We start from the raw sequence: 27,705 nt of genomic DNA, 5'->3' as shown, positions 1-27,705 counted from the left end.
TTATATATCACCACGCATTTCGGTTACCACACTTACTGTGCATTTGTGAAATTACAAAATAAATTGTAATGTTTTTGTATGATCAAGTTATGTTTATACAATAACGAAATCTAAAAACAAAAGTAGCAATGCAACAAATTAATTCACATTAAACAGTGAGAAGCCTTTAACAGCTATAGAAATCGTCACTTCCTGTGTCTGATTTAACGTAAATGTAATATATTTTGTAATACAAATATAAATGGAATAATAATGCATACAATTGCACTGTTTCTTCACTGACGTTATATTTATTGTGAAATGTGTATAACGATATATCTTTCTTTATTAAATATTCCTGCATGTCAAAGTTCAGAAAAACACGTGTTTCCACAACATCATGGCAGCTAGCACACATCAGCAACTGCCGTGCCAGTCATAAGTGAAACTACGCGCGGTTACAGTGAGTGAACCTTTGAGTAAATTGTAATCAACTCAGTTTCTAGTGCTTATGTGCAGTTACAAATGCTCAAAGTTCTACAAATTTATAAAGCATACTTACAAAGTGAGTTCACTTAAGACCCTGTGCCTGATTTGGGAGCTAACTGTACATGCATAAAGGTTTGTTATTTCCCTAAGTTACAGTACAGAAAATGGCAGATGTTCACATCCCAGTATCTGCCTCCCCACATCTGAATGAGGATAAGGAAACGGGCAGGGGGAGTATCATAACAGAAGACAACGTGGATGGAGTAACATCTAGTAAAGGAAAAGCTGATGGAGCTGGAGAGGAAGAGGAGGGCTCCGACCCAAACATGTACCGCTACATCAAAGAGGACCTGTTCACATCGGAGATCTTCAAAGTGGAGATCCAAAATTTACCAAAGTATATCGGTTTTAACGACGTGAAGAAGTTCCTGGCCAAGCATGGCGTCAACCCTCACAAGATCAAAATGTTTGGGAAGCAGCCATTCGCCTTCGTCACCTTTAAAAACGAGGAAGAACGGGACAAAGCCATGAAGATGCTGCACGGGATGCAGTGGAAGGGTCGGGCACTGAGCGTGCGGCTGGCCAAGCCCAAGGTCGACCCCATACTCAGGAAGAGGAGGCAGGACGAGACGGAGGGGTCAGGGCAGCCCCCGTCGAAACGGCAGCAGGAGGCAGAGGAAGACGAGGTACCTTTCAGCACCCAGATCGCCAATGTGGTGACCCCCCTGTGGAATGTGCCCTATGAGGAACAACTACAGAGGAAACAGCAGGCGGTGGAGGGGGTGCTGCAGAGCCTATCGAGGTAGGGCCAGGGCCACTTTCCTGATTCTCATCACCCCAAGATGACCTGTATGCACTTGATTATGTTAGTGCTAAACCTTGTGATGCCAATCAATGCCAGACCACCGTGTAAAGCCGCAAAGGACACAATAAAACAAAAAACGACATCATAGCTCCAACAAGGGTGTTCAAAACCAAATTGGATTTGAATTCCGTGTCATGCTTGCTTTTCTCCCATGTCTCCTCAGAGAAATAGGCTTCACCAACAAGGAAATGCTAGCCTGGCTGTACACGCAGCGAAACAAGCACAACAACATGTGTTGTCCCCTGGAGACCATCAGACCATCACCCTTACTGGTACCATCACATCCTGTTGACTCATTCCGTTAGTTCTTTATTTTTTATTTTTTTTACAGCATAGCTCCATGCAACAATAACATCCCTTTTCTGTTGTCCCGCAGACTGAGTACAGGAACAAGTGTGAGTTCCTCATCTCTATGGGGGCGAATGGTGAGGATAAGACGGTGGGCTTCCGACTGGGGAAGTACAAAGGAGGCTCCTGTGCTGTGGTGGGCCCCTCTGACTCCATCCATGTGTCAGCCAGGGCCAAGAGAGTCGTCAGCGAGGTCCAGAAATTCATCAGGCAAGTCCATGTCATTGAACGATCGCCAGAGAGATCACGTCTTGGCCTTGTGTCGATTCGAAATCCTCGGCTGAGATGTGATATCTGGGTAAAAAGATGATGTTCATGGTTTCTGCGCTGCCTCGTGGAGTCTGGCGTCCAGGACACAACCGGAGCCATCTTGAAGCAATCAAGAGGTCGCATGTCACATAAACACTGCAGCCATACCTGCAGCTGTTGTTGTCGGCATGTGATGTCCCGTGGTTTTCATTTACCAGATGTTTTTATCCCACAACAACTTTTAGATCTGTAGTCAAATGCTCTGACTTAGACATAAAAGGTAACATCTGTGGCTTTGTTTGGTGCACAGGACAACGGCTTACGCGGTGTACAGCCCTGAGACTTACGATGGGCACTGGAAGCAGCTCACCGTGAGGACTACCAGGACCGACGAGGCCATGGCCATGGTGTTCTTCAACCCACAGGTGCTCACTCCCACAGCGGCGACGGAACCCCCTTTGATCCCAATAGGAACTCCTAGTGTTACTTGGAATGGATGCGGTGTCGTATGATTCCCGGGTCTTTTTCAGCAGCGAGGCTTGTGAAACTCACCGTACGTCTCTCCTGTGTTCCGCGACAGAAACTTGAGGAGGCCGAACTCGACGGCCTCAAGAACTCGCTGAGGCAGTTCTTCACGGAAGGAGAAGGGAAAGAAAGCGGACTAAACTCTCTGTACTTTGTGAGAGAGGGTCAAAGGTGAGAGGATTAAAGCACATGATCAATGCCCGGACCATCGCTCGTTCTCTCAAGTGCACTCGCAAAATCAAACCGTGTTCAAGCATACTGTCTTATGTTCATTCAGGACCTCCCCGAACCCCGAAGACCTGCCATCAGAGCTAGTATTCGGGAAAGAGTACATCCATGAAGAGCTTCTCAGTCTGAAATTCAGGATCTCTCCTCACTCCTTCTTTCAGGTAAATCAGTTTATAATGATCATCAAGTTATTTTTAATAGACCTGGACAGTAGGTTCTCTGTTCACTACAAATGACGAGTATTGCATCGTATTGTGCGGATCCATTGTAAGAGGTTGGGGGGGGTGGAGAAGGTCTGACAGCTCAGGTGTGTCTCCCAGGTGAACACGGGTGCTGCGGAGGTTCTGTACTCCACGGTGGGGGAGTGGGCCCAGCTGGACCAGGACAGCACCGTGCTGGATGTGTGCTGTGGGACGGGAACCATCGGGATATCGTTAGCCAAGGTAAACCAGGGGGTCAGATGGCTGAGCGGTTAGGGAGTCGGACTATAAATCAGAAGGTTGTTGGTTCGATTCCCAGCCATTCCAAATGACGTTGTGTTCTTGGGCAAGGCACTTCATCCTATTTGCCTCGGGGAGAATGTCCCTGTACTTACTGTAAGTCGCTCTGGACAAGAGCTTCTGCTAAATGACTAAATGTAAATCAGAACCCACAATGGCCGACTGGTGGTTTAGCTCCGCTGTAGAGGATTTGACTGCGGTTCGAGAGATCTTTCACAGGTTCAAATCCCCCCAGTGTATCGCTTTGGATAAAAGCGTTTTCTTGTACTGTCCACCAATAATCACTTTGTTTTTCTCTGTGTACCAGAGGGTGAGGAAGGTCATTGGAATAGAACTGTGCCAGGCAGCAGTAGAGGATGCCAAAGTGAACGCCCAGATTAATGGTAACTCTTGAAGTATAGACCTAGTCAAGCTTTATCAACCAGAATACTTCTTTCACCATTAAAAAGTGATGCGTGTGTGTGTATATATATTTTGACACCCCCCTTCCAGGTCTGACTAATGTGGAGTACCACTGTGGCAAGGCTGAGGATGTGTTCCCCAGCGTGCTCAATGCTCTGGTGTCCCCCAACGTCACGGCCATCGTGGATCCACCCAGAGCTGGCTTGCGTAAGATCACACACACACATACAGGACTGCAGCTATCACATACGGTTAGTTTGGCTTGCTGTCACGGTTCAAGCTTCTCATGTGAGTCTCCATGGATAGTTTTGAACTTAGAAACCAATTCTTTGGGTGGCCTTGATTACATTTAGTCATTTAGCAGCCGCTCTTATCCAGAATGACTTACAGTAAGTATGGGACATTCCCCCGAGGCAAGTAGGGTGAAATGCCCATGGACACATCATTTCGCACGGCCGGGAATCGAACCGGCAACCCTCTGATTACTAGCCCGATTCCCTAACCGCTCAGCCACCTGACTCCCCACTCCCCCTTGATGCAGATTCCAAGGTGATTCTGGCCATCAGGAGAGCGGAGCACCTGAAGAGGCTGGTGTACGTGGCGTGCAACGCTAAGGCGGCCATGACCAACTTCATAGAGTAGGTGACGCACGCATCATCTTTTCCCACTTTGCCAGGCCACAGCTGCAGAGTAGCTGAAGGCTAACCCTCGTCATCTTCAGTCTGTGCAGAGCTCCCTCCAAGCGGGTACGTGGGTCTCCCTTCCGTCCCGTGCGAGCCATGGCCGTGGACCTCTTCCCCCAGACCATGCACTGTGAGATGCTCCTGCTGTTTGAGCGGGTGGACTACAGCTCCCAGACCACTAGCAAGGAAGAGACTACAACCCCCACGGAGAAACAGGAAGAGACAACTAGCACGTCTTAATGTATCGATAGCAGTTCATGCTTTATGTGCATGAGTTAGCTAACTCTAAGCATGTGACATGGCGTTTTTGTCAAGGGTATGCAGTCTTTTGTTGACGCCGATACGGCGATAATCTACTATACTACTTTTGAATTTGTTTTGTTCACAAGAACTTTTTTTTTTTTTTAATCTGATTAAATTGATTTTGACCCTAGGCTTTGGATCGCATCAATATTTTTCCCCCTTACACCATTTAAGAGGCATGTGCCTCAGCACACATCTGGGATTTTCAGAAAGCTACCCTTCATTAAACTTAAAAAGAAGTTCCAGAGAAGGTTCCACTGCTAAAGAACATGAATCCCATGTGTAGATAAAAGGGGGGGGAGATCTTCCAAGTAAAGATTTTCTTATCCATCTAGACACAAGAGACAGCACAGTTAATTCATGACAATTTATTTGCATAAACAAATATCACTGAAAGTCAGAGATCCAAGTTGCAGTAGGTACTTCATTTTCTAGGCAGCAATATCTCAAGCAAACAATCCATCATTACAACTCCATGGGTTTTTTTTGCGCACATACTAAACACACGTACTTGGCAAGACAGAGCACATAAACATGAGCTGGGGGAGAAGCAGATTCTTCAAGCAGTCTAACTCTACATCAGCAGCTGTGTCCATGAACGCTGGGACAGATGCACACACAGACCCAATACTTCACACGCAGACCCAATACTTCACACCATGAAATGCACAGAAGTTAATATTTTTGTTCCAGGAAGTGTTGCATCTTTTTGTATCCTGCCTTATATATATATTTATAGATATTATGGTGGCGTTTGCAGCAACCCTAGTAATGTTCCTCTATAAAAATGCATAAGACTGAATTAAAGCTTTGGTTCCCACTGCTTGTTTAGACTCCTGTTGTTCTAAAAGACGTGATCAAGGGTCGCTCGAGGTAAAAGTGTGCCAACTTCATTTTTGTAGATTTGTTGGGGATCCTCGTACACCATACATTAGTTTGCCAGAGTTAGAACACATGATGAGAACGGACGATCCTTTGTCACAAAGATGACAAACGTACACAAATCAGAATTAAGACGACTTAAAAATATGCACATGCGAGGCAGTTTTTTTTTTTTTGTCTTCTCCCAGAATATCAGTGACATTGCTTTACACCATAAAAACCAACACAGTCTAAACCATAAATGCTGAATTAAGGAAATGGTCTTTAAATTCCCCTTGGGGGGGCGGGGTGGGGTTAGGTCCAATAAATTCTCTCTCAAGGGAGCCCTTAATGACATAACTAAGGCAACATGTAGTCAAGGGTTATCCTATACAAGGACACCACAACGAGGCCATCCTGCAACTAAGATGGAAGGGCATGGCATCTACGTCACTTAAATGGTATGGAGCGAAGCAAATGCATCTACAAGCAGAAAACCTAACTGAAGTACAGGTCTTAGGACTGTAACATTACCATGTGTATCTCCTTGGCCAACCTGCCTACAGTACTCCAAGCCCTTGTGCTTGTGCTCTCTACAGTGCTTAAATGGAAAGCAGGACATTAGCTAGACAGACCGGCTTGTTCAGCTCGTCTGGTGATGTGTTTCTTCCTGAATTCCACCAACGGAAAAATAACAAGACACGCTATTCAAATGACGTTCTCCATGTTTCGGGGTTTTGGAGGTTCACTCCATCGCTCACTTGAACTGTGAGAGTGTAACAAACGGAATTGAACCATGAGTGCAGAGAACTATTCATCTGAATTTGGGTAATTTACCAGAATCAGTTTTACCGTGCAAATCAAAACAAGCTGGCCAATCTGCAGACAAAAGCATATTAATAATACGACTACTCGCCAACCAAATTATACAAAACATCAACCATCAACTATAAAGCCAAGACAACAGCAAACAGATCAATATTCCATTTAGTACCCGATGAAAAGTTTAAATTGCTGCAGCAGACCACGACTAATCCTACTACTCTCCAAATAAAAGAGATTTGCAGCTGAAACTTGGAGTGACCTTGAAATGTTCACCATCCCGTTACAAAAATGAATCTATAGTGGTTGTCAGCAGTTATGGAGGGGGGGGGGGGGCGCAGAGTTTTCAGTGTGTCGAAGCCTCCTCCTGCTGCTTGGGTGGTTTCAGTTTAAGTGCTGTATGGAGGACGCAACAGGAGAGAGATCCACGCTGGTCTCTCTCGCTCTCATATCTCTGCGTCGGTGCTAGTGACTGTCCCTTGACGGGGCACCAGACACCAACACAGCGCGGGGATAGAAAGGGGAACAGTGCTACACACCACCCTTCTTTAGGAGATCTTCACGTCTATTGCCATGTCACAAGGATGCATAAATAATTGGATGGTGGCTAGGTGGCGTTTAGTGTAACGAGTGACTGCACTGTGTGTGTGTGTGTGCGTGCGTGCCTGTGGTCAGTGACGGGTCGGGCTAGCTTGCAGTGAGGCCTCTACACGTCCACAGTGCACAGGGGCTCGCTCCCGGGCTGAGCTGACTCCATGATGGTCATCTTGGGCTTCTTTCGCGTTTCCTCCTGAGGCACGAGACAAGGGCGTCGTTAGCAGAAGGAACAGCCCCATCTAAAAGAGGGTGTACCCCCCCCACCCCCCCCACCCCCCCCCCCCATCCCTCCTCGGACCCGTCGCTCGTGTTTCCCCACTCACCCTTTCCTTGGCCAGCTTCTTCATCTCTTCTTGCAGTTTGTTCAGGATGTGAAGGTTTGGCTTGTTCTTTTTGGCATACTGCTGCAGCTCGATCACACTCTTGTCTGAATTCTCCTACAGGCACAAAAAAAACACCCAGATCCACCTTCGGTTAACAGCCGGAACACGCACATCATGACCGATTTGACCCGTGTCCCTCCCTCCCTCCCTGGCCTGGCGGGCGGTGTCTGGTGTCGGCTGTGCGGAGGTAGTTACCTTCTTCACCATCTTATTGCTCTCCCGGCCGTACATGCGCAGGAGGGAACCCCAGTTCTTGACGTGGGGGTGGAGCATCTGCAGGATCTTCTGGGAGGCCAGCTGCTTCCCCACCCGCTTGTTCTTGCCTGGAGACAGCCCGACAAGGAGGAACAGAGCGTCACGACTCGGCTGTAACCCAACAGGCTGGAACTGGTTTTCCATAGGGTAGATCAGCCAGGGATGGTGTGGTGTGGGTTTGTGGGGTGGAGTTGTGCAACTTACACCACCCTCGCACGGTGTGTTTGCCACACGTCATGATGTATTCGCTCTTCTGGTTCTTGCCAGGGATCACCTCAAACTGGATGCTGGTGTCGCCCATCCCATGGTTTCTACAGGGACACGGGCCATGGGGTTACGACTATATGACTTTACCATGATGGGGGTTTACTGTGAGTGTTTAACAGGATATGGGTTTACTATGACACCAGTTTACCATGATATCGATTTACTGCATCATAGTAAAAGCCGTGGATTTCCTGGAGACATTTCTAACCCGTATCATGCGTCTTACCTCTTAAGGCACTCATGTAGAATCTGATATGGTGAGAGCAAGCCTGCTTTATTAGTCAGCTCGTACACCCTCGAATCTTCAATACTGATATGATTAAAATACTGGAAGAAAGAGAAATTCATAGGTCGTCAATGTATTCCATGTCCCAGTAGAGTCACTTATCATAGATTATTCAAGTTAAATATCTCCAGATCGTGGGTTGCCAGGTACCTCCAGTTCATCCCCCTCTGCGGGCTTCTCTTCGGACGTCTGCTTCACAAAGTCAGGGATGAGGATCTCCAGTGTGGCTCGAGCTGCGGGTGAGACCATCAGCACATGTCAGACCCAGGGCCTCAGCAGGAATCAACACTGCTGCTGAGGTTCACTGTGTTGCAGACTGCGCTGTGCTTTTTGTGTCTTCAAATGTCCTAAATGGCTGTGGGCCAGGTATTAGGGATCATTCGTAGTGGTACACTGTAGTGAGAGCTAAACTGCGTGTATCTCGGCAGACTGGCATGGGTGAAGGGAAAGTTCAGAGCAGGCTCCTGTTGTACTTCCTAACGCTCCATCTGTACATTTAGCTTTTGTCATTTAGCGTCTGCTAGATGTATAAAATATAGAAAAAAGGGGAAGTTACCAGCTTTATTCTTGGCCAGTTTTTTACTGCTGGCGGTTCCTGTTCCGTAGGTCACTCCATCAATGATGACCGACGCTCCGAAGGGCTCACTTGGGTTCTCTGGAGGAACCGAACAGGCACACAGTTCTCATGCTAGAGCTCAATGTCTCATATCCTAGTAGCTAAACCAGACATGTTAGAATAGGGAATCGACTGACTTACCACATTCAAAAAAGTTGTAAACAGGGCGGACCTTAAGGACACGTTGCATATATTCATGGAGGATGCAAACTTCGGACTTCCCGTTAGGGTTGATGACAAACTCTGAGAAAAACGAAAGCAGAGCAGATTAGAACCTGGGCAAGACGGAACGCGGTTCCTTTGCCGTCCACCGGGTGTCGTCGGCACACCTTTCTTGGTGGGGGCGTCCTGGACAGACAGAGTGATGAGCTTCTGGTTGGCAGGCAGGATGGGCCGCTCCGACTCGGCCTGCTTCCTCTTCATGTCCCGGTTGAACTGGCGGCGCTCGGCCCAGGTCCTGAACTTCTTCACGGTCACCTGCTCAAAGTCGAAACACTTCTCCAGGTAGCTGCGGAACTCCTCGATGTCTGGGGCGAACACGGAGAAAGAGAGGCATGTTGGAGCCATCGAAGCCACCCCCAATCTAACCTTCACACTCAAGTGAGGTCGTTGCCTTTTTTAAAGTGTTAATTTAGAGCAACCGAAACTATTGGATCAATCGTTGAAACAGAATCGCTTAAACGCTTACCTATGGACTCATCCTTGCACACCTCCACCTTGGCCTTGACCTGGCCCAGGGCTCCCTGGGCCGTCTCCCACCCATGGGGCCCCTTCGGCTTGGGGCAGGCGTCCGGGGCCGGCGCCGTGTCTGGGCCCGCGCCCTCCGTCTCCTCCGGGCCGGCGGCCGGCGTGGGGGTCTCCTCCTGGGCCGTGGAGTCGGGCTCGTCCGGCTTCTCCACCGAGTCGGCCTCCTCGCCGGGCTTCACCGGAGACACCTCGGCGGCGGGGGTCACCTCGCCGTTCAGGTCCCGCTCCTCCTGGTTCTTCATCTTGCTGTAGTGCAGGCAGGGAATGCTGCTGGTGGGAGGGTCGTGTTTCTGGGGAGCACACCAAAGGGGAGGGGGGGGGGAAGCATCAAAGGAACAGGAGACCACAGCTTCTGTTCACAGTCCGGATCTCAGGTACAAGTCCCGAACCACGAGAAGAATAACCCTGATGGGAGGTGTTGGGTTGAATGCATGTCTTTACCCGTATGCTTCCAGTCCCCAGGAAGTAGGGCCTGGACCAGCTGACCACCCTGGTCTCCCTGTGGAGGTAAACTGGAATGCCCGAGTTATGGAATGTCATGATCCAGCCATCCGGGAGGGGCTCAGTGGGGGGGCGTCCACGACCTGGGGACCACAACCACGTTAGTCTCCAACCACCACACAGAACGCACAATCACATGACAAATGTTTTTTTTTCTTCTTCCCAAGTACACTTCATTTACCTATGGTGTGTAGACACTGAAAATATATGATAAAACGATACAGGAAGCTTTACAAGAGCACCCCTCAGAACCATGCAAACACACTAGCATTAAAACTCATGGTTTCGGCAGCAACATGGATATTAATGTAACCTTAATGTAAAAGAAAAACGGTCCCGTTTATTAACTTTACAGAGTTGGTCAGACAGTGCCGAAGCATCGCCGCCTGGCTCCAGAGCCCAGTGACCCTGCTGTCCGCCACTCACTCTTCAGGACTGTCTTGATCTTGGTCATCATGGGCTGAACGCCCTCCTCCCCTTCAGACGGGTGCTCGCGGTCGCTGTCCCCGCCATACTTGTCCTCGGCCAGGCGCATCTTCTTGGGCACGGGCATGCCCTCCTCCAGGAGGGCGTCCACGTCATTGTCAAAGTCCTCCTGGAAGAGAGAGCCATTGAGGGGGAGGGGGAACAGAGGAGGAGGAGGGGACGACATCCCTAGCTTTGAGCGGTTGTGTGTGCTCTGAGGTACTGCAGGAGGGGAATAACAAGAGGACAGAGTGTCTGTAAGGGTGGTACTGTGGTGATACGGATGTGATGCTCCAGCCACACCGGCAGGGGGGCCTCTGCTCACATACCTCGTACGAGTAGTTCAGGCCTTCGTCATCCACCTGCTCCTGCTGAATTATCACCTCAGACCTGAACCCGCCCTGGTCGCCGTAGTCGGGGTCCAGGAAGTTCTCGCTGAAGTCCTCCAGCTCGTCGAGGACGGCGAACTCCACGTTGTTCTCCAGGTCTGCCTCCACCTCCTCCCCTCCACCTCCTCCTCCTCCCCTGCCCGGGCAACTGGCCGAGTTCCCCACACCCGAGCTACCCTCCACAGGCCCCGGCTCTGTGGCGTCATGCAACCCACCGTTCACCCTCCCTGCGCCGGCCTCCCCACCGCCCTCCTGTCCTACGCCCGTGTACAGCACCTTCCTGTCTTTGCTGTTGCAGGTCTCCGCAAAGCTCACGCTGATCTTAACGTCTCGGAGCAACTTGAGGTCGGGGAGGAACTTGTTGACGGCGGGAGCGTGGCGGGCTGTTCTGGGGCAGGGGGGGTTGGGGTCACCGTCGTCGGACGGTTGGCTACAGAAGGACAGGGAGCCCTTGGTGAGGAGCTGAAGCTGCCGTTCTGCCCCTGCCGGGGTTAAGGGGTGTCCATCACCACCAGAGCTAACGTCCATTTCCTCTGCGTCACTGGACGTTTGCAGGGGAGGTGGTGGAGGTGCATTACCATTAAGGCTGTCCTTGTTTAAATCGGGGGGTTCCAAAGGAAGGGGGGGTAACACATCATCTATCTCCATAATGACTGGCTAACAAACCAAATATAAATGCTCTACGCGCTGACCCTGACTGCACAATCTACTTCTAATTACCCTTCAGGCAAAACACATGCAGAAGCACATCAAACGAAAGCCCACGTCCCTGTATTGACCAAGTACCAGTCTTGAATACGTTAAGCTGACTACATTGTTCTTTTCATTAATGTAGACAGCTTTTTAGAATCACTGTCTCAATTATTGGAAATCACAATGCATTCAGCTTATATGTTGCTTGAGTCTAGGATCTGCTCATCCTCCTCCGTCGTATCTGTCCTATGAAACAAAAAGACAACACCAAAAACAATTGAATACTTCAAAATAATTTGAGTGACCTAATGCTTGATCGTGGTTTAGTTGACAAAGAAAATATGTTGCCAGCTTGCAACCGAGTGCACAAATTCGGCTTCACGTAGCCAATTATCTTGAAGATTAATAGTGACACCAGCTAGTTATGTGTCGACTATAAGAATAACGTGTTGCTAGCTAGCTAGCTAACGACTGAATGGAACTGACTCATTGTCTGTTGGCTCAATAATCACCTGTTAGTTAGCTAGACTAGCTACTAGTCGTAAGCTACTGATTGACAGCTGAGTCCATCTTGAACGGGTTATTTGATTGCATTTAAAATATAACACTTGCAATTACAGGCAGCATTCAAGTACAATCTAGACTTAGTCCGCTAGCTGGCTAGTTACTGTAGCTAATTGGTAGCTAGCAACTAGCTAACTAGCCAACTTAAAAAGATAGAGAGCTAGCTACAGTAGCTAGCGTTCTTCTGTCTGGCTAGTGGAAGTTCTTCGTTCTCCTACAACCATGCACGCAAATCAACTGTTCGCAAATTTAAGTATAAAAATTTTTGTGTGAAATCAGATGCTATATTTCGATACTCACCAACAGAATAGTTTATGATCTTCCAGTATAATCAGCTAACAGACAATTTTAAGATAATACTGCACACAGCTCGATTCCTTGCTCCGCCATCTTGCAGACAGCTGCAATCAGCACACACAAGTCCCTCCCTAGCCCATACCGGCTTTTTCAAGATTGACACATCATGAATCCAATTATTATTTAGCTCTTCACAAACAGACCAACCATCAGTCCGCAAAGGCGGGTTTCTCTACAGGACGAAATACTGCGGGAATAACCAGACCAATCAAACTTCAGAAGTTTCCCCAACTGACCAATGAAATAGGAAGTGGTAAATTGAGTGCAGTGCTCCAGTCAGCCAGTAGAGGCTGAAAGTATAAAATGTTTACTGTCAGTACTCAGTACCAGACATTGATTAAAATACTTTATTCACGAGTGAAATCAAGAAAACTGTGACAGATTCATGGAAACCTGAGCCAATAATAACACTCAGGAAGTAGAATCATCGTTGAATCATACATTTTCGAAAAGGTTCATTCATTCAAAAGAGGGATTCAGATGTCTCATTGCAAAGATTAGATTGAACACTGGATGCACAGTGGTGTGCAGAATGTAATTTCCAGCAAGGCAACACAGTCTCACCTAAAGCATAACAAAAGGCAGGAAAAGAAAAAAAGAAACAATCAGGATATCGTTTTAGATTTGATGGTGATAGCTTAACGTACCATTGTTCTGTCAAATGCTGCAGCATGTTCTTTGGCAATAAACATTTTAATGCGCACACAAATCAAAATAACATCAAGTCCTTATTATAAATTAAACAATAGCTCTCAGACCATGAGTATATAATCAAGGAAAAACAACTCAATGTAATAGTCACTTCACACTTGCCATATCTTCAAGCCAAGTGGAAATAACTCCAAAACCATATTAAAAAAGTGCAATTAATCTCTTTCCAATAAAAAGGTGTGCTAATTAAAAACACCAATCACACCTACGTCGGTTCCAATAGAAAACAAAATTGTTCTCATTGTCGAGGGAGTATGGCTGAGTGGAAGGAGGAAAGCGCGGGGATTCAGAAAGGCACAAAGTAGGCTTCCCCCGGCGGTCTTCAGTCCTCCTGGAGCTTGAACTGGAAAGTGTTTGTGCTCCATTGGCTGACGTCACAGTTTAACATGGTGCGCTCGGTGAAGGTCACATTCCCGGCTGCGTCCACAAGGATGATCGTATTGGCCCTGGTGCAAACAGACAAAAACAAAGCGGGGAGTCAGATGGCTGAACGGTGAGGGAGTCGGACTAGTAATCAGAAGGTTGCCGGATCGATTCCCCGCCAAGCCATATGACGTTGTGTCCTTTGGCAAGGCACTTCACCCTACTTGCCTCGAGGGGAATGTCCCTGTACTTACTGTAAGTCGCTCTGCTAAATGAAAATGTAAAGCAAACGTAAAAGGAGAAGTATCATAGGCTAGTGGAGGATCCCCCATTGCTGATGCCGAGGACGACCGTCCAATCAGGCAGAGAGGCAGGGTTGTTGCACGCTAGATCATGGGTGTTGCACGCTAGATCATGGGATCACCCGGGGTGTCAGATCCCATGAGGGCGGGGCCAGCCGTGGAAATGGGGCCAAGCTAACTGGATTGTGGAGGAGGGCTCTGACCTTGTTCCGTAAGAGGGGGTGCGCACACACACGGCAGACAGGGCCTGGAGCATGCGCCCGCTGTAGCCTTCCCCCTGGCTCTCCTGTGCCGGGTCAGGGGTGTTCCTGTGGAAGACACCCACCCCACCAGGTCAACAACCACAACCACTGACTCACTCCAAGTTCATGATCATGCAAGTTCACCGCTCAGGATACTGTGTATCCGACAGCCGCTACGGTTGGTCCGACCAAGTCAATCAGATCTCTTTCCCCCCCCTGGTGTCTTCCTTTAGGGGGGAATGGGGGCTAACGAGCATGTCGGTTGAGGGGGGTTTCCCGTTTCCTGTTAAACAGAGCGAGTCACTCACAGCTCCTCGTTGTTGAGGAGCTTGATGAGCTCCTGCACCAGGCTGTCGCAGGGCAGGCCCTGGTCGACCACACTGGTGAAGTGGCGCTTGCCTTGCTGCAGCTTGTTCCACGGAGTCTCAAGGAGGGAGTTACTCAGTCCATAGATTCCTGCTGGAGCAGAGAGAGAGACACACACACACAGGAAGGATGGAAAGCACATTGCGAATCAGATGCAGGATACACGAGCATCAACGTTATTCAGTTACGTGAATCTATATAGACGGATAGATTATTTTGTTTTTGACAGCAACCGCGCGTTGAAAAACAGACCTGCTTTCAGATGGATGGGCTCAGCACTGCCTCTGTTTCCATAGTAACACATGGTGTCGTCTTTGGCCCTGTGTCGGACACAATGAGAGAGAAAATGAGATGTCTCCTTATGACCCATTAAGTTCTGTGTCTAATTGGAAAGGCCATTCTTGGTCAACCATGATGTCATGATTAAATAGAGACAGAGCACATTCGATTCTATTCTTTCCTTTACAATTTCCTCCACCAGCCCATCAAATACCGATTGAACACGCCACTAAATTTAAGGCCATTTAAATGCCAAATAAAATCTAAACTTTAGTTAATGACGACAATAGATACTTCTCCTCAGGGGGAGTTCATGGGACAAGCACAAAGCTCTCCTGAGGCGTTGCGTATCCTAAAAAACATTCACCTGAAACGAAACGCCTCATCGTGTGAGTGGCTGTCTGACATCCAAAAAAAGATCTACTGCTTCAGGACAACAAAGTGAATACCAAAGAACAACAGCTCTGAAAGAATGAATCCCTGTTCTTAAGTGATGGCGGGGGAGGGTGTCAATCATCGGACTGGTGCAACACTGCCTCAACAGCTCACCTACAGCCTGGAACATATGACTATGCTAAAGTTGCTCGGTTGAAAAGTTTACAAGCTGATATTTTTTCCCCGAGATTCAATTGCCGGGGAGCTGGCGGGAGATGGATTGTCAGGTGAGAGATGAAACGTGATTAAGGACAGGCATGCGGGTACAGGAAAATGGATCTGATGTGAGTCAGTCTGGTCCAACCGTTGCTAGTTGAAGTTTATGCCCTAATGGGGAATTACACCAAGTAAATAACTGCTCCTGTACATACGATCCCTCACATTATCTATGTTCTTGCCAGAATCGCAAAAGACAACTGCAAAGCTGTGGGGTCCAAAAGAAAAGCCACAGTGGAAATCATCTGCACAACAAACCAGAGGACCTTGATATCATTCACAGGCAAAAGGCCACACATTGTAACTAGGCAACCATCCCTTTTAAAACAGCTCTGGATATATCTGCATTAGCACGCCACACATCACCCCCTTTGAAGGATCTGTGTAGACCAGCAGAACGCCTATGCAGTCAGGATGAGGCTGTGGGCTGGATGGGGATGAGTACATTACGATACGATACACTTTATCGTCCCGCTCAGGGAAATTTGTCTCGGACTCTGCGGTGCGTCATGAACGCCTTGCCAGTCACAATGACAACAAACAATCCATCCTCAGCCATAACAGCATCAGCTGTTACATAACAGTATTGCACATATCCCATAACATAACACATACATACACCTCATAATAAGACATGCTAAAAGATCACCGTAATAAAGGCACCATAGAAACAGAACCCTTTCCCATTTCCTACTCTGCTCTAGCCAGGCACGAGGACTGAAACACCGTTCAGACAGATCGAGGCCCTGTGCTTGAGTGACAGGGCGCCCTGCGGGGAGACGTGGGAAGCGTGCCACCGCCGTGGTGCCAGAGAGCAGATGGAAGGGAACGAGGAAGGGCAGGGCTGGTTTCTAAGATCCAAAAGCTTTGGCGGGAATATTGAAAGAAAAAAAAACAAAAACATCTTTGGTGGTCGATTTGGAGGGAGATGAGGACACGGCAGGGGGTAGAGCCACTGGGCAGAGGCGACAGGAAGAAAAGGTCTGATTAAAGGGAAGGAGAAGACTTTGAAGATCTGGCCCCATCATCGCTAGCACATCGATGGGAGATGTTCTAAATGAACAGGCTCCGCAGTCTATCCTCCTGCAGCCCTGTTAGAAGCAGTGTTTATCCTCCCAGCTGCAGTGTAGTAGCTGGCAGAGGTTTCCTCTCCACAGGAAGTGTGTGTGTGTATGGGGGGTCCTTCTGTAAACACTCCATGCATTTCAACATGAGTTGTAAGACTAGCACAGCTGGATAACTCGCCCGCAATTTGAATCCCAATAGAAAAAGATTCCCCCCCCCCAAAAAATAAATAACCCGTCAAAAACATATATTTGTGTTTTTCGTAAGTCAGCGTGGCGAGTGAAAGATGAAAGACTACAAAAACACGCATTACCATTTTAAAGACCATTTTTGGTGCCACTTCTGGATTTGCTCATGGACACCACTGCCGTGGCGATCTATATTCATGTTATGAACGCAGCCGTGATCAGCAAAGGAACAGCAGCTTACTCCGCTTGAGGCTCAACGTACTGCCACAGAGAGCAGTTCACACATTTCCGGTCCCCGAAGCCGGACAGCCTGTACAACCCAAAACGTCCCCACGTCTGAACACGCCCGGCTGCCAACAGCCTCAGCATGGTGTCGGGCCATGTCAACAAGTCACTTGAGTAAACTGACGCATTCGTGTGTACTCGAAACACATATACACTAGCTCATTAGCACCCCCAGCATGCAGAATCAGAGGAAAGCAATCAGAGCCCACAGGCTTTTACTTCTACTGTTTTGATTGAATATCCGTTATATCTGTTTATATGTTTGTTGTTTGCACCTTCCGGCCACCATAAATTGTGTTTGTGTAAACCTACATGGCGGATAAAACCAAATTTTGATTCTGACAGGAATGTTCAATCCAGGTCCTCGGGTTCCACTATCTTGTATGTTTGACATGTGTCCCTGCTCCAGCACACCTGATTCTAACGAACGGTCGTTATCAGGCTTCCATCGCTTCATAACCCATTTCATTTGAATCAGGTGTGTTGGAGCAAGGAACATCGAAAAACATGCAGGACAGCAGACTAGGATCGAGCACCCCTGCTCAATGAGGTCATTCAAGAGGAGGTTTCAATATGTCTTCATTAGCTCCAACATGAGAGATGTGGTTGCCACACTGGTACACATGAACACAGGGCCATTTCCTGATTTGCCGTCAAGCAATATCCACCTCCCAGACTATGGATTATTGATCAAGGGGAGGCTAATATAAATAATAAAAAAGCCGATATGAACATTTTAACGCCTGCCCAGCGGGGCGTATGAAAGTTCATCCTTTTAGCGTGACTGCACCCCCCCCCCTCCCCATTGTCTGAACATGCATTGTTGAACACACGGAATGTTCAAAAAAAGAAGCTACATCTGGATTCCGCGTCTGGCGCCGCGGGCGACGGCCTGTCATAAATCATATCGCTGCTTAGCGACGGATGAGAAACCCCTCTAATTGTAATGTAGAGCTCGTCTTGTCGACGAGACGCAACTATTGATTAGGAGAGAAGAGAAGCCCGAGTGCATTTCCTCCGGGGTCGTCTGGAGCGCGCGTCGCTCGCCCTGGTGTGCACACGAGGGGAGAGAAATGCGCGGCCCTGTCGCGAGACGGCTTTGTCCGAAAGCGAAACGAGCGCACGGCAAGCGCGGCCCGTCGCTCTCTCCCACTCTCATCTCTCGTCCGCTGCAGGTGTGATGCGTTACGTCTGCTTATCAGCATGTGTGTTCTCGTGGTAAACACAGGCCCATGGAAAGATGGGGAGACTGGCGAGTGTAGAGATCTTGCTGACGGTAGCTCACCACAGCATATGTCAACAAATAGACAGCTATTGGTTCTCTTTGTCAGGAACATGTGACACTGGACTCCTGTTGTTTTTCAGATATCTCGTGGCAGCGGCAGGGGGGGGAAACAGTTTCTATGAACATGCCCATGTTGTGCTTTTAAAGGAATTAGCATTTTGCATTTATTTTTTTTTTGGTCAACACTGTGGTGTGCAGAGCTCTGGGTGCATGCACGTGCGTTTTCTTTGTGTATGAGCCGCAGTGATGGACAGGGTTTTAAAATAGGAGTGCTCGCTAACACTGCTGTTCCTGCCTGGGGCCGTGTTACCAAGATGTTTGGAACAAGTAATCTCCAGCTCACACAGGAAGACAACCCGCGCCTTCTCACAGCCACTGGGAAAAGAAGCAGACCAAATCAATATTACCAAGAGACCTGTTGCCATACCAACAGTGGGTTACTACAACACGATGTGTGCTAAGCCTGCCATTTCCCTGTGCATCATGAAGACATCACACGCTAGCCTTCCCTATCCACTGGAGATGGACAGAAAAAGTGAAAGCGTGTAACACCATGGATTTCCATGGCAACTCCTTATAAAAGAGCCGAGAAAAATAATAATGACCAGGTGCTCTCTGAGCCTGTAGGCTCGTTCTGGACATGATTCTCCTTGTTAGGCTGCTGGAAAGAGACTACCACACAGAGAGGGAAGTCAAATGAACAGAGATGACACCGACAAGAGAGATACTGAGTGAGTGAGTGAGTGACACAGAGAGAGACAGAGACAGACACACAGACAGAGAGCAAGAGAGAGAGAGAGATATCAGCGAGAGAGAGAGAGGAAAGAAATACTTAATTTATCGCAAAACATTCCGGAATAATTTCAGTGTGCAGATCAACATTGAATCTGTAAACACAGATTAAGGCAAAGATGGAATAACATACGATGCAACAAAACTCAGAACGAGAGAGAGAGAGCAGAGAGCGAGCGAGGCTCTGTGGACTTGATGTTCCGGGAGGGGAGGGGCTGAACCCTTCTCTCACTCCTTACTGCTAAGGGCACTGCATGCCATCTCCCTGATCATACTACTGCTACAATCCTGATATACACGCATACACACAGAGAAAAATAGCATCCAGAAAGGCGCCTTTGCAACAGTGCCCAGGAAAGTCCCTGATAAAGGGGTCAGCATCCAGGCAGGCCCTTCTCCCCTCCCCCGCCTCCCTGGCCCACCTGAACTCAGCAGTGAGGAGGTTGAAGCCGTTGTACAGGTGTCCCTCCGTGGACACTTTCTTCAGGTAGGAGTAGCTGTCCTGGTGGTCCGTCAGGAAGTTTGGGACGAGAAACCCTGCAGGGAACACCGACACGTAGCGTCAACTTCAAAATGGACTTCTTGGTGAGTTTGTTAGAACATGACATTGCTGACATTCGAAATGGAAACCAGCTATGCGGATGGAGGGTTTTTAGAGAAAGCAGTGGAGCAATGTTGTTTTTGGACACCAGCTCTTCCCTTGCGCGTTTTCTCCCAGACGGAACATTGAGTGGTTTGATCCACAGTGAAATGAAAACAAAGTCCCCCTCACAAAGAGGAGTAAAAACAGGACACAATGTTTATCTGCCCGACGCAGAATTAAAGACAACGACTTTTGGTGAAGCTCCAAAGGGAGGCATATTATTGCAGAATATTTCACTTCTTCCCATGCTGACAAGTGAGATATTTTAGCGAGAGATGTGAGAGGATTTATCTGAAGATGTGAGATGTTCCAGTCGAGAGCTGGTGTCTGGAGAGTGACCTGTGTGGATGTAACAACAGCAAAGTGTGCCAGGTAAACACCTGGGCTTAAGGTGTCAAACTAAAACTGAAAAGAACTCCAGCTACTCCATCCAGAAGTGTTCCCCTCGTGTCTCCAAGCATCTGCACTGGACAGCTGGGCAGAAACAAGTGTGGTAAGACACACACTTCCTTAATGTGGCTCTAGGGAATTCGGGATTATTGGCCAGCTATTTCAGGCCATTTGATAATAATGTAATGTATTCATTTAGAAATCGCCTTTATCTATAGGGACGTGGATGAGGGAGATTTGTGCACGTGTGTATCAAATCACATTTATTTGTATAACCATTTCTACACACAAGCATGTCACAGAGGGCTTCACAATGTATGTATGTGGGGTATTTGTACGTGTGAGTGTGTGTGTGGGATCAGACCTCGGCCCTGGGCCTCAGGGTTAGGGCGTCCCTCCAGGTAGTTGGTCAGCGCGGCGAGCTTGCCCCTCTTGTTGATCCCGAGCCATGACCCACCTTCCTTTCCCTCCTCCAGGTCCAGCCCTGGAAACAAGAGCAAGCATGGACACCACGCATCACATGGAGACCTGACAACATAGGAACTGTGGCCATGGACACCACGCATCACACGGAGACCTGACAACATAGGAACTGTGGCCATGGACACCACGCATCACACGGAGACCTGACAACATAGGAACTGTGGCCATGGACACCACGCATCACATTGAGACCTGAGTACATAGGAACTGTGGCCATGGACACCACGCATCACACGGAGACCTGACAACATAGGAACTGTGGCCCTTTAGCGAGCACTTTCAGTGTTTCCCACAGATTAGAAATCTAGTTGTGGCGGGGAGGGGGGTGGGGGGTCCGACCGGGGGGGGGGGGGGGGGGGCTAGCGTTGCTGCATTATGCATGTAGCAACGCTAGTGCTAAACAGCTATTTAACTGGTCGGCTCCATGACGCCGGGTAAGTAGCTAGCTCCTGAGACTTCTCACCAAAAGAACGAAGGGGAACCTTCGAGTAAGGTACCTAGCGAAAAGTAGCCTCAACTTTCCTCGACTTTTAGCTACGGCACTAATGCTGAAGGCTCGCTGATTTAGCTGTCGGTCTTACTAGAACGGCGTATGTATGTATTGTTGCTAACGTGTGTTGACTTTGTGACTGTGCATAAGTGAGAAAGACGCATGAGTGAGAGAGACGGAGGGAGAGCAGGGGAAAGGAGATGCATCTGAACGAATACGCTGCGTGTTTTAACCTAAATAGCGATCAAAAAAAACGTTTTACGAAGCGCAATATGTGGCGGCCGGTGTTGATTGTGTGGCGCACCGCCACAAATTAGTCTATGTGTGGGAAACACTGCACTTTGATACAAAGCGACATCTTGTCATGCAGTCTAATGCTCTACCACTGAGCTATACCCGTACATATAACTAACCCCCCACCAGAATTCCCATCGGGGTCACGTTGATGTTACGAGAAAGGCCAAACGTGCTTTCTATGATTCAATATGAGAATTCAAATGGGTAACATTTGTTCGGAAACACCCCCCTCACTACAGTAGGAAGTGTGTAAAGACAGGGACAGCTGTATGAAGGATCTCCAGGGGCCGTGCTGTAAGACTACACTTCAACCAGATCGATGTGCAGCCTATGGGCCCTACTTAGACAGCTCTGCTATAGGGCCAGGCCCAGCCTGTCTAATCCCCTAGGAGAGAGGAAGACATCTCCATGGGGGGGGGGGGGGGAATGGCTTCCTTCCCCTTTTCTCCCTCCACAATACTTCCCATTGCTTGGCATGGGGACCTTGTCACCCCCCCCGCCCCCAGCCCCCACCTGCAACAGCAACCATCACTCATTACTGCCACAACACATAAATGCAGCCATCAATTACATCCCTGCTGCTCCAGTCTGACCCTACGATTAGATATGGGGTAGTGTGTGTGTGTGTGTGTGTGTGTGTGTGTGTGTGTGTGGGAGGGGGGACAGATGGACAACCGAGGGCATCTGTGTGTTCTCTGTGCAGAATAAAAGGGGTGATTGATTTCCTGCCCGGTCCATATTGTCTATGGGACCGGAAAAGATCAGTCACTTAAACCTAGTTTACTGTGAAAGCGTGTCGTTGAGTGACTGAGTGGAGGAGAAGTCCATTGAACTGAGTGGCCAATTGACGCTGACAATTCAGTGAATATCACAGCTAAACTGAACTTCCGAAAAGGCCTGTGTGCTGATTGACTCAGTAGACAATTTAAGACTGACCTGTTGGAAGTCCAATGGGTTTACCACCCACATATGTCAACGAGACAGAAGGATTAGCTCGTTTGTGAATTTACCTCGAAAACAAGTGTCTTACACATCATCATACCCACAACTGTCTACTTTTCATATGGGCAGTCAAAGGGGTGACTCCTTCTTAAGAGGAAAGCCAAGGCTCTTGATAGTAGACCATCCTCTTAACCTTCTACACCCAATTTCATTTTAATACCACGCAACTCAAGGACGTGCATTTATTTCTGTATCCGTACATGGCCACACTTTTAATAAATAATGTTATGTCTCGCGAAAGAGGGGGAGGCGACAAGGACTACTTAGTTCCTCTTGAAATGGCCTGTTGACATGGAAACCAATATCCTCCTCATGAAAGGCCGCCGGCTAGGCTGTGCTGGAACATAAAGGCTCCCAGCGAGAGAGATACCCGAGGAGATCCACTCCTCTGCGGGTCCCGCAGGCCCCTCGCTCCTCCTCTCCTCAGCCTCCCGTCACAAGAGTGCACTCACCGCTCAGAACATCGCTGTTGTTTGGCCAAAAATCCGCAGCTTTCGACGGCCTGTTGTAGAACTCATCTCTGTTGGCAGCCAGAACCAGCCTGTGATACAGGAGGGAAAGATGGGCACAAAAACAAAAGGGTCAGAACCGTGCGCGTTCGCAGAGACGGGGATGGTTAACGCCACCGCCACCAACGCCGGCGGGCCTGTATTATTCATTTGTGACACCAGGGGGAGCAAGAACGCACGGCGTCTCCTCCTCATATGCGTCCAACATCCCCAGTCCTCTAGTCTACACAATCCCTCTCCCACCCTCGTCTGACCAGTCATCCTGCTCTCCAGATCGTCATGGCGATGAGTCGGGAAGGATGGATTCTCAACGTGTGAGGCGCCGGGGCGGCACCAGAAGACGGGCTTGAGTGGTCATTGTGTTTCCTATCGGCCAGGCTGCAGTGACGCTGCGGGGGATACGAGACGGGATTGACACGGACGAGATCAGAGGGGGAGGACGGGGGGTGTAGGTGGACCTCCTCTGATGATGCCAAAAGAGTCAAAGGAAGAATAGAAACACTCCAGAAATGGAAGTCATTAAAAAAAATTGTTTTCCTCCTCCCTAATCTTATATCGGAGAAGAGGAAGCATACATAGACACAGAGGCCAAGCCAACGACTATGCATTCTGACAGATACAAAGGTCACTAGCACAACAGAGGTGTCATCCTAGCCATGAAATAAACCCTCAATACTTGTCTAGACCCAAAAGGTCCTGCATTATCCAGTGCCAAATCAGTGTGGCTACAAAACAGACTGGATTTTCCTGGCAGTTGAGTGAAGCCTAATGACTCAAGCATTACAGCTTCTTTACAGTTCAATGCTAAAAGTCATTCTTACGAAGCGAGTCCCATTCCTCTTACTCAGGCCTGTTATTCAGCGACACCTGGGCCTAATGTGTTCCTCTTTACAATAAACTTTCTCACGGCTGTTCCTAATGGAGCATTTGACATTAATCTTTGGAGACCTTTACCTACTCCGCAGAACTGTCACTTATTTAGCAAGCCAACATTGCATGACTTAGAGACTTTGAGTTACTGTCCATGAATCCCTCCAAGCAGTCTACGAATGCTTGCTACACAAAAAGTGTCGACATGCACACGTACAGATTTTTTGCTGACGTATGTGACTGCTTGGACAGCAAATGAGTGTTTTCTATTCATTATTTCAAGTAGTTTGTGGTATTCAAGCCAAGAACGTCACAATGGTAACAAGGCTTAACGGGTGTTTTTTCTTGTCATTTTCTCTTTTGAGCATGAATAAATATTCACTAACTAAGCAAAAACAATAATATATATATATAGATCCACAGTTCCCACATCGGACTGCCAGAACACTTGAGTATACCTGCACACACGATAAATGACATAGGCTGTCTGGAATGTTGAGAAACTGGTCCTTACCTTTGTATTTACTCCTTATTATAATTACTTTGCCCCTTATACACAATATTACTTGATTTAATATTTAACCATTTATGTACCAGTTTTGTTCTGTAACTGTATCCATCTACCCATCATATGTCAAAGCTCCATAGAGATTAATTCAGAGAAAAGTGGCAGGACAAAAATTAGGTCACAACTTGAATGACCTCTGCAATAATTGCATCTTTCTTCTGGGCTGCACAACAGCATCCGCCCCCCCATCAATCTTGTTGAAAGGATGTGGACACTGATAAGAACAAATACAACAAATTGGCCTAATGGGGGTGGGCCTCTGAAGCGGGGGCTAACGATGCAGTTGCTTAGGATGACGTGTGGGCCTTAGGAGTCAATGCACTGTCCCAGAAAACAAAGCACGAGCTAATGCTTCATCATTATAGCAAAGACAGCGTTTGAGATCGTAGTTGTTCAGTGCGACGTCAAAAAGGTAAAAGCTGTCAAAAAGCCAACTTAAAAAAACAGTGGTCAACATGTAGTCAAACTAGTAAAAGTTTGAGGCAAAAAATTGCTTTTGCAAATATGAACAACCTGTTACCCAAGACATGATATTGCGCAAACATTTTTGTAATTCTTTAGGAGTTAACTCATAGTCTTGTAGGGGGAAAGTCTATCTGCTGGGTCTATGCTCGACTAAGAAAATCTCCCAAAGGAGAAAGGCTGGACTCAAGCCAGGTGGAGAACTCTTCAGACAGACGATTATAATAAGAGCTTTAGTTTTATACTGTAAATCACATTGACTCAAAGTCAATGTGGCAGGTCAATCGGCTGAGCGGTTAGGGAACAGGGCTACCAATCAGAAGGTTGCCGGTTCGATCCAGGCCGTGCAGGGCACTTCATCGTACTTGCCTCGGGGGAAGGTCCCTGTACTTACTGTAAGTCACTCTGGATAAGAGTGTCTGCTAAATGACTATGTAAATGAAAGTACAGTGCCCCCTGCTCTTCTCCATGACAACATCATTCATTGAATCATTTAATAAAGCAATGTCAAAACCCCCCGATTGTTTTCTAGAGTAGGCCAATGCACAACTGGTGGTGGGCAGCTTACCTGTATGCATTTTTGGATGCAGGCCGAGGGTCAAACTTGAAGAAGATGATACACATGTGGGTGCTGGAGGGGTAGGAGACTCGCTTTCAATCTGTTCAGTCTCTTTCAAAGCTTGCGCATGTTTAAGGGAACGAGCTAGGAAAGAGATATGATCATTTTAAAACACGAGAACAACAACATTATAGGGAATGTCAGTTTTGGGTGGGTGTCTATGAGTGCACGCGGAGCCTGGCTAGCTAAGGTTCCAAGTCACACAAGAGCTAGCTAAATATGCTACTGAGATGTTGTTAGTTGGATGGCATCTCCAATGAATTAGACCCTCCAATTTGGCCCCCACAGTTAACAGTTTCCATAAGCACCATTGCACAGACTGGACCGCAATCGCCCTATGATCAGAGGGATTTAATGTGCCTAGCTAACGCCAATTAACTTTAGTCTTCGTCCCTTGTAACAAGTCGATAGCAATAGAATCAAGACAAATCAATGTACCAGTATGCAACGTAAACTAGTCTTGGCTAAGTGTACGAGTCTGCAACTACTGAAACAGTATTAGTTTACCATGGTGGACTTACTAAAACCGATACATTCATTTCAATAGAGCTAGCTACATTTGAATCTAGGAGTACATAATGTACTTGGCTAGCTTGCTTGATGAGCCAGTGACAGTGTACGCTAACTACAAGGTAGGCTGCTAGTGCTAGTAACGTTAGCTGGCTAAAAACTAATACGCAAACGCATGTTATTTAGCCAGCTAGTTCTACTTTATTTAAAATATCATACATTGTGCCAACATCGTTGACATGTCGCCTGCTCAGTCCCACAGACTGTGACAATTAGTAGCAACCTATTTAGCTAGACTTGACATGAAAGAGTGTTAGCTAATAGCTAGTCTAATTATTTAGTAAGAATAGATAGCCAGCTAGCTAGGCTAGGACTACTCTGTGCTAATACCCTTAGCTAGTGTCAGCATAGCTAGAGCTGCTGTACTCACAGCTTCGATCATCCCCTTTGACCACAGTAAATTGGCTCCACACGATTTTGTCATAAAGTCAGTAGCCTAGACAGAGCGGCTCACATGAACGCTGATTCGCTTTGAATGAAACACAAATGCACACCCGCCCAGTCAGTGCACCGCCGGGCCCCGCAGAATTGAAATAGTCAAGTCACTCAATCTGATTGGACAATGTCATTTCCAGGTCTATTTGTCATGTTCTCACCTGGAGATAGGCTGCCGGGCCAGAGGCAGTTCAATGCAAACGTGGAAAGGAAATAGCATAAATAAGCTGTAAATCACATAGGTCACACGAACAGATTAATTACACCTTTAGGAAATGTTTTGATGCATTGTGGCTCTCGAACTCTAGATAAACGGTATTAATCCCAGTCCGTGAACCTGGTCCTCCATACATAAATCATAGCCTGATTGAAGTGTTAGAATGTAGACGTTTATTGGGAATTCACGGATTCTCTGTCTAAGTTAGTAGTATCCTAAGTGTGTTTGTATGTGTGTGTGTAGCTTTACGTTTGGAGTGGCTATGTTGATTGTCTTCTTTATTACAGAATGTATGATTGGCATTTTTTAAGCCAATCATGTTACAGATGTTCATTGTGTTTGATCGAAAGCAAATAAAGCCAATAGAAATACTGAAAGCACGTCGTTCCTCGAAGACTCCGAGATCGGGGCGGGGTTAAATCGACACTACTCTGACAGTTCCCTATAGCCGAGACAGGTTAAAGGGACCACACGGCCTCAGACAATTACCCGTTACAATTTACTATGACCTTTCAGTCTACTATTTGTTTGTTTGCGATCGATTTAGGAAGACTCTTTCCAACATTAGAAGTTTTAGCAATTTTCTAATACAGAAACTGACAAACTATTAATAGTTGTAGCTACAATTTTGAGGCTGTTTGGTTCACGGATTGTAGCTACAGTGCGCAGCTCTCAAACGAATAGGGTATTTTCAATAAAGGATCATTTAGTCGGGCGATGATAATTAAATCCATCTCCTGGAACTGCACCAAGTAGCCTCGCAAATTTAGATTATTGGATGTAACAGTAAGCGTTCAAAGGAATAAATACATTGGCTACTCTGCAGAACATTATCCAAAGATCCCAGTAAAACACAGCAAGTTGGTGCGCGCGCGTGGTAGACCTCAAGTGAAAGAGCAGCGTAAGGTAAGAAAATGCGTTATCTTTATGCTGATCTTTATTTTGATGGAAACAATAATTAGATCCAACAGATATTATGTTAATTCACACTAACACCTTTTTATTATGGTTAGGTAACTAAGCATTTGTCATTGTCATTACATTGAATTTCGTGTGCCTGTTGGGAAGCAGGTGATTCTGAAAGCAACGATGTTTTTGATTATTGCTGCCCACTAAAGTATGCAAACAATTGAACGTTAATGTTATAAACTGAATCAAATCCAGTTTACTCATCGCATTCAACCTGAACTATCGTGGTCTGCAGAAAAATACATCGATTTCTGGTGTAGTATCACAGATGAAAGTGT

General features: G+C 47.4%; 3 protein-coding genes and 1 long non-coding RNA gene across 10 annotated transcripts in view; 2 read left to right on the top strand and 2 right to left on the bottom strand.

Moving 5' to 3' along the window:
* The first annotated feature begins 350 nt into the window (after window positions 1-350).
* Window positions 351-5,570, top strand: trmt2a (tRNA methyltransferase 2 homolog A). Of its 3 annotated transcripts, none has more exons than XM_047015981.1 (12): window positions 351-442; window positions 619-1,270; window positions 1,497-1,605; window positions 1,710-1,891; window positions 2,241-2,355; window positions 2,511-2,626; window positions 2,733-2,844; window positions 3,004-3,126; window positions 3,491-3,566; window positions 3,676-3,792; window positions 4,127-4,223; window positions 4,307-5,570. In XM_047015981.1, exons 2-12 carry the CDS (start codon window positions 633-635, stop codon window positions 4,506-4,508), a joined length of 1,887 nt encoding a protein of 628 aa, XP_046871937.1. In that variant the 5' UTR covers window positions 351-442; window positions 619-632; the 3' UTR covers window positions 4,509-5,570. The 3 variants fall into 3 exon arrangements, with proteins under 3 accessions (XP_046871937.1, XP_046871936.1, XP_046871938.1); XM_047015982.1 differs by having other exon boundaries at window positions 363-442; window positions 625-1,270; XM_047015980.1 differs by having other exon boundaries at window positions 355-1,270.
* Window positions 4,925-12,426, bottom strand: dgcr8 (DGCR8 microprocessor complex subunit). Its single transcript, XM_047015977.1, has 14 exons — window positions 12,318-12,426; window positions 10,701-11,699; window positions 10,333-10,501; window positions 9,847-9,989; window positions 9,347-9,695; window positions 8,988-9,185; window positions 8,800-8,901; window positions 8,599-8,697; window positions 8,193-8,275; window positions 7,983-8,083; window positions 7,694-7,800; window positions 7,430-7,557; window positions 7,175-7,288; window positions 4,925-7,044 (listed from the first exon to the last, which is right to left on the bottom strand). The coding sequence occupies exons 2-14, from the start codon at window positions 11,406-11,408 to the stop codon at window positions 6,961-6,963; spliced, it is 2,385 nt and encodes a 794-aa protein (XP_046871933.1). The 5' UTR covers window positions 11,409-11,699; window positions 12,318-12,426; the 3' UTR covers window positions 4,925-6,960.
* A 281-nt stretch (window positions 12,427-12,707) lies between these two features.
* tango2 (transport and golgi organization 2 homolog (Drosophila)) lies at window positions 12,708-26,342 on the bottom strand. 5 transcript variants are annotated; one of them, XR_006955688.1, is made up of 10 exons: window positions 26,177-26,342; window positions 25,186-25,320; window positions 22,661-22,749; window positions 20,301-20,420; window positions 19,326-19,440; window positions 14,611-14,678; window positions 14,301-14,451; window positions 13,954-14,058; window positions 13,295-13,531; window positions 12,708-12,938 (listed from the first exon to the last, which is right to left on the bottom strand). XR_006955688.1 is itself a non-coding variant. In XM_047015931.1 (9 exons), the coding sequence occupies exons 2-9, from the start codon at window positions 25,239-25,241 to the stop codon at window positions 13,408-13,410; spliced, it is 828 nt and encodes a 275-aa protein (XP_046871887.1). In that variant the 5' UTR covers window positions 25,242-25,320; window positions 26,177-26,342; the 3' UTR covers window positions 12,708-13,407. The 5 variants fall into 5 exon arrangements, 4 of the variants coding, with proteins under 4 accessions (XP_046871887.1, XP_046871889.1, XP_046871891.1 ...); XM_047015931.1 differs by having other exon boundaries at window positions 12,708-13,531; XM_047015933.1 differs by having other exon boundaries at window positions 12,708-13,531; window positions 14,301-14,448.
* A 586-nt stretch (window positions 26,343-26,928) lies between these two features.
* LOC124464076 overlaps window positions 26,929-27,705 on the top strand; it is a 46,174-nt gene continuing 45,397 nt past the window's right edge. The window contains exon 1 of the long non-coding RNA XR_006955690.1: window positions 26,929-27,364. This is a non-coding gene — a long non-coding RNA (uncharacterized LOC124464076). The remainder of the gene's footprint in view (window positions 27,365-27,705) is intronic.

Source organism: Hypomesus transpacificus, unplaced genomic scaffold (genome assembly GCF_021917145.1).
Source record: "Hypomesus transpacificus isolate Combined female unplaced genomic scaffold, fHypTra1 scaffold_31, whole genome shotgun sequence".
Classification (NCBI taxonomy): Eukaryota; Metazoa; Chordata; class Actinopteri; order Osmeriformes; family Osmeridae; genus Hypomesus; species Hypomesus transpacificus.
This window is presented reverse-complemented; position numbering and strand designations above follow the sequence as displayed.

Coding starts and splice junctions, on each gene's coding strand:
- trmt2a (XM_047015981.1), top strand. CDS start 633: ATGGCAGATGTTCACATCCCAGTATCTGCCTCCCCACATCTGAATGAG. Junction 2,845..3,003: donor CTCCTCACTCCTTCTTTCAG/GTAAATCAGTTT, acceptor TGTGTCTCCCAG/GTGAACACGGGTGCTGCGGA. Junction 3,127..3,490: donor TCGGGATATCGTTAGCCAAG/GTAAACCAGGGG, acceptor TCTGTGTACCAG/AGGGTGAGGAAGGTCATTGG.
- dgcr8 (XM_047015977.1), bottom strand. CDS start 11,408: ATGGAGATAGATGATGTGTTACCCCCCCTTCCTTTGGAACCCCCCGAT. Junction 8,276..8,598: donor ACTGGCCAAGAATAAAGCTG/GTAACTTCCCCT, acceptor TCTCACCCGCAG/CTCGAGCCACACTGGAGATC. Junction 7,289..7,429: donor GCAATAAGATGGTGAAGAAG/GTAACTACCTCC, acceptor TTGTGCCTGTAG/GAGAATTCAGACAAGAGTGT.
- tango2 (XM_047015931.1), bottom strand. CDS start 25,241: ATGTGTATCATCTTCTTCAAGTTTGACCCTCGGCCTGCATCCAAAAAT. Junction 20,421..22,660: donor CAACAGCGATGTTCTGAGCG/GTGAGTGCACTC, acceptor TCTTGTTTCCAG/GGCTGGACCTGGAGGAGGGA. Junction 14,452..14,610: donor GCCCATCCATCTGAAAGCAG/GTCTGTTTTTCA, acceptor TCTCTGCTCCAG/CAGGAATCTATGGACTGAGT.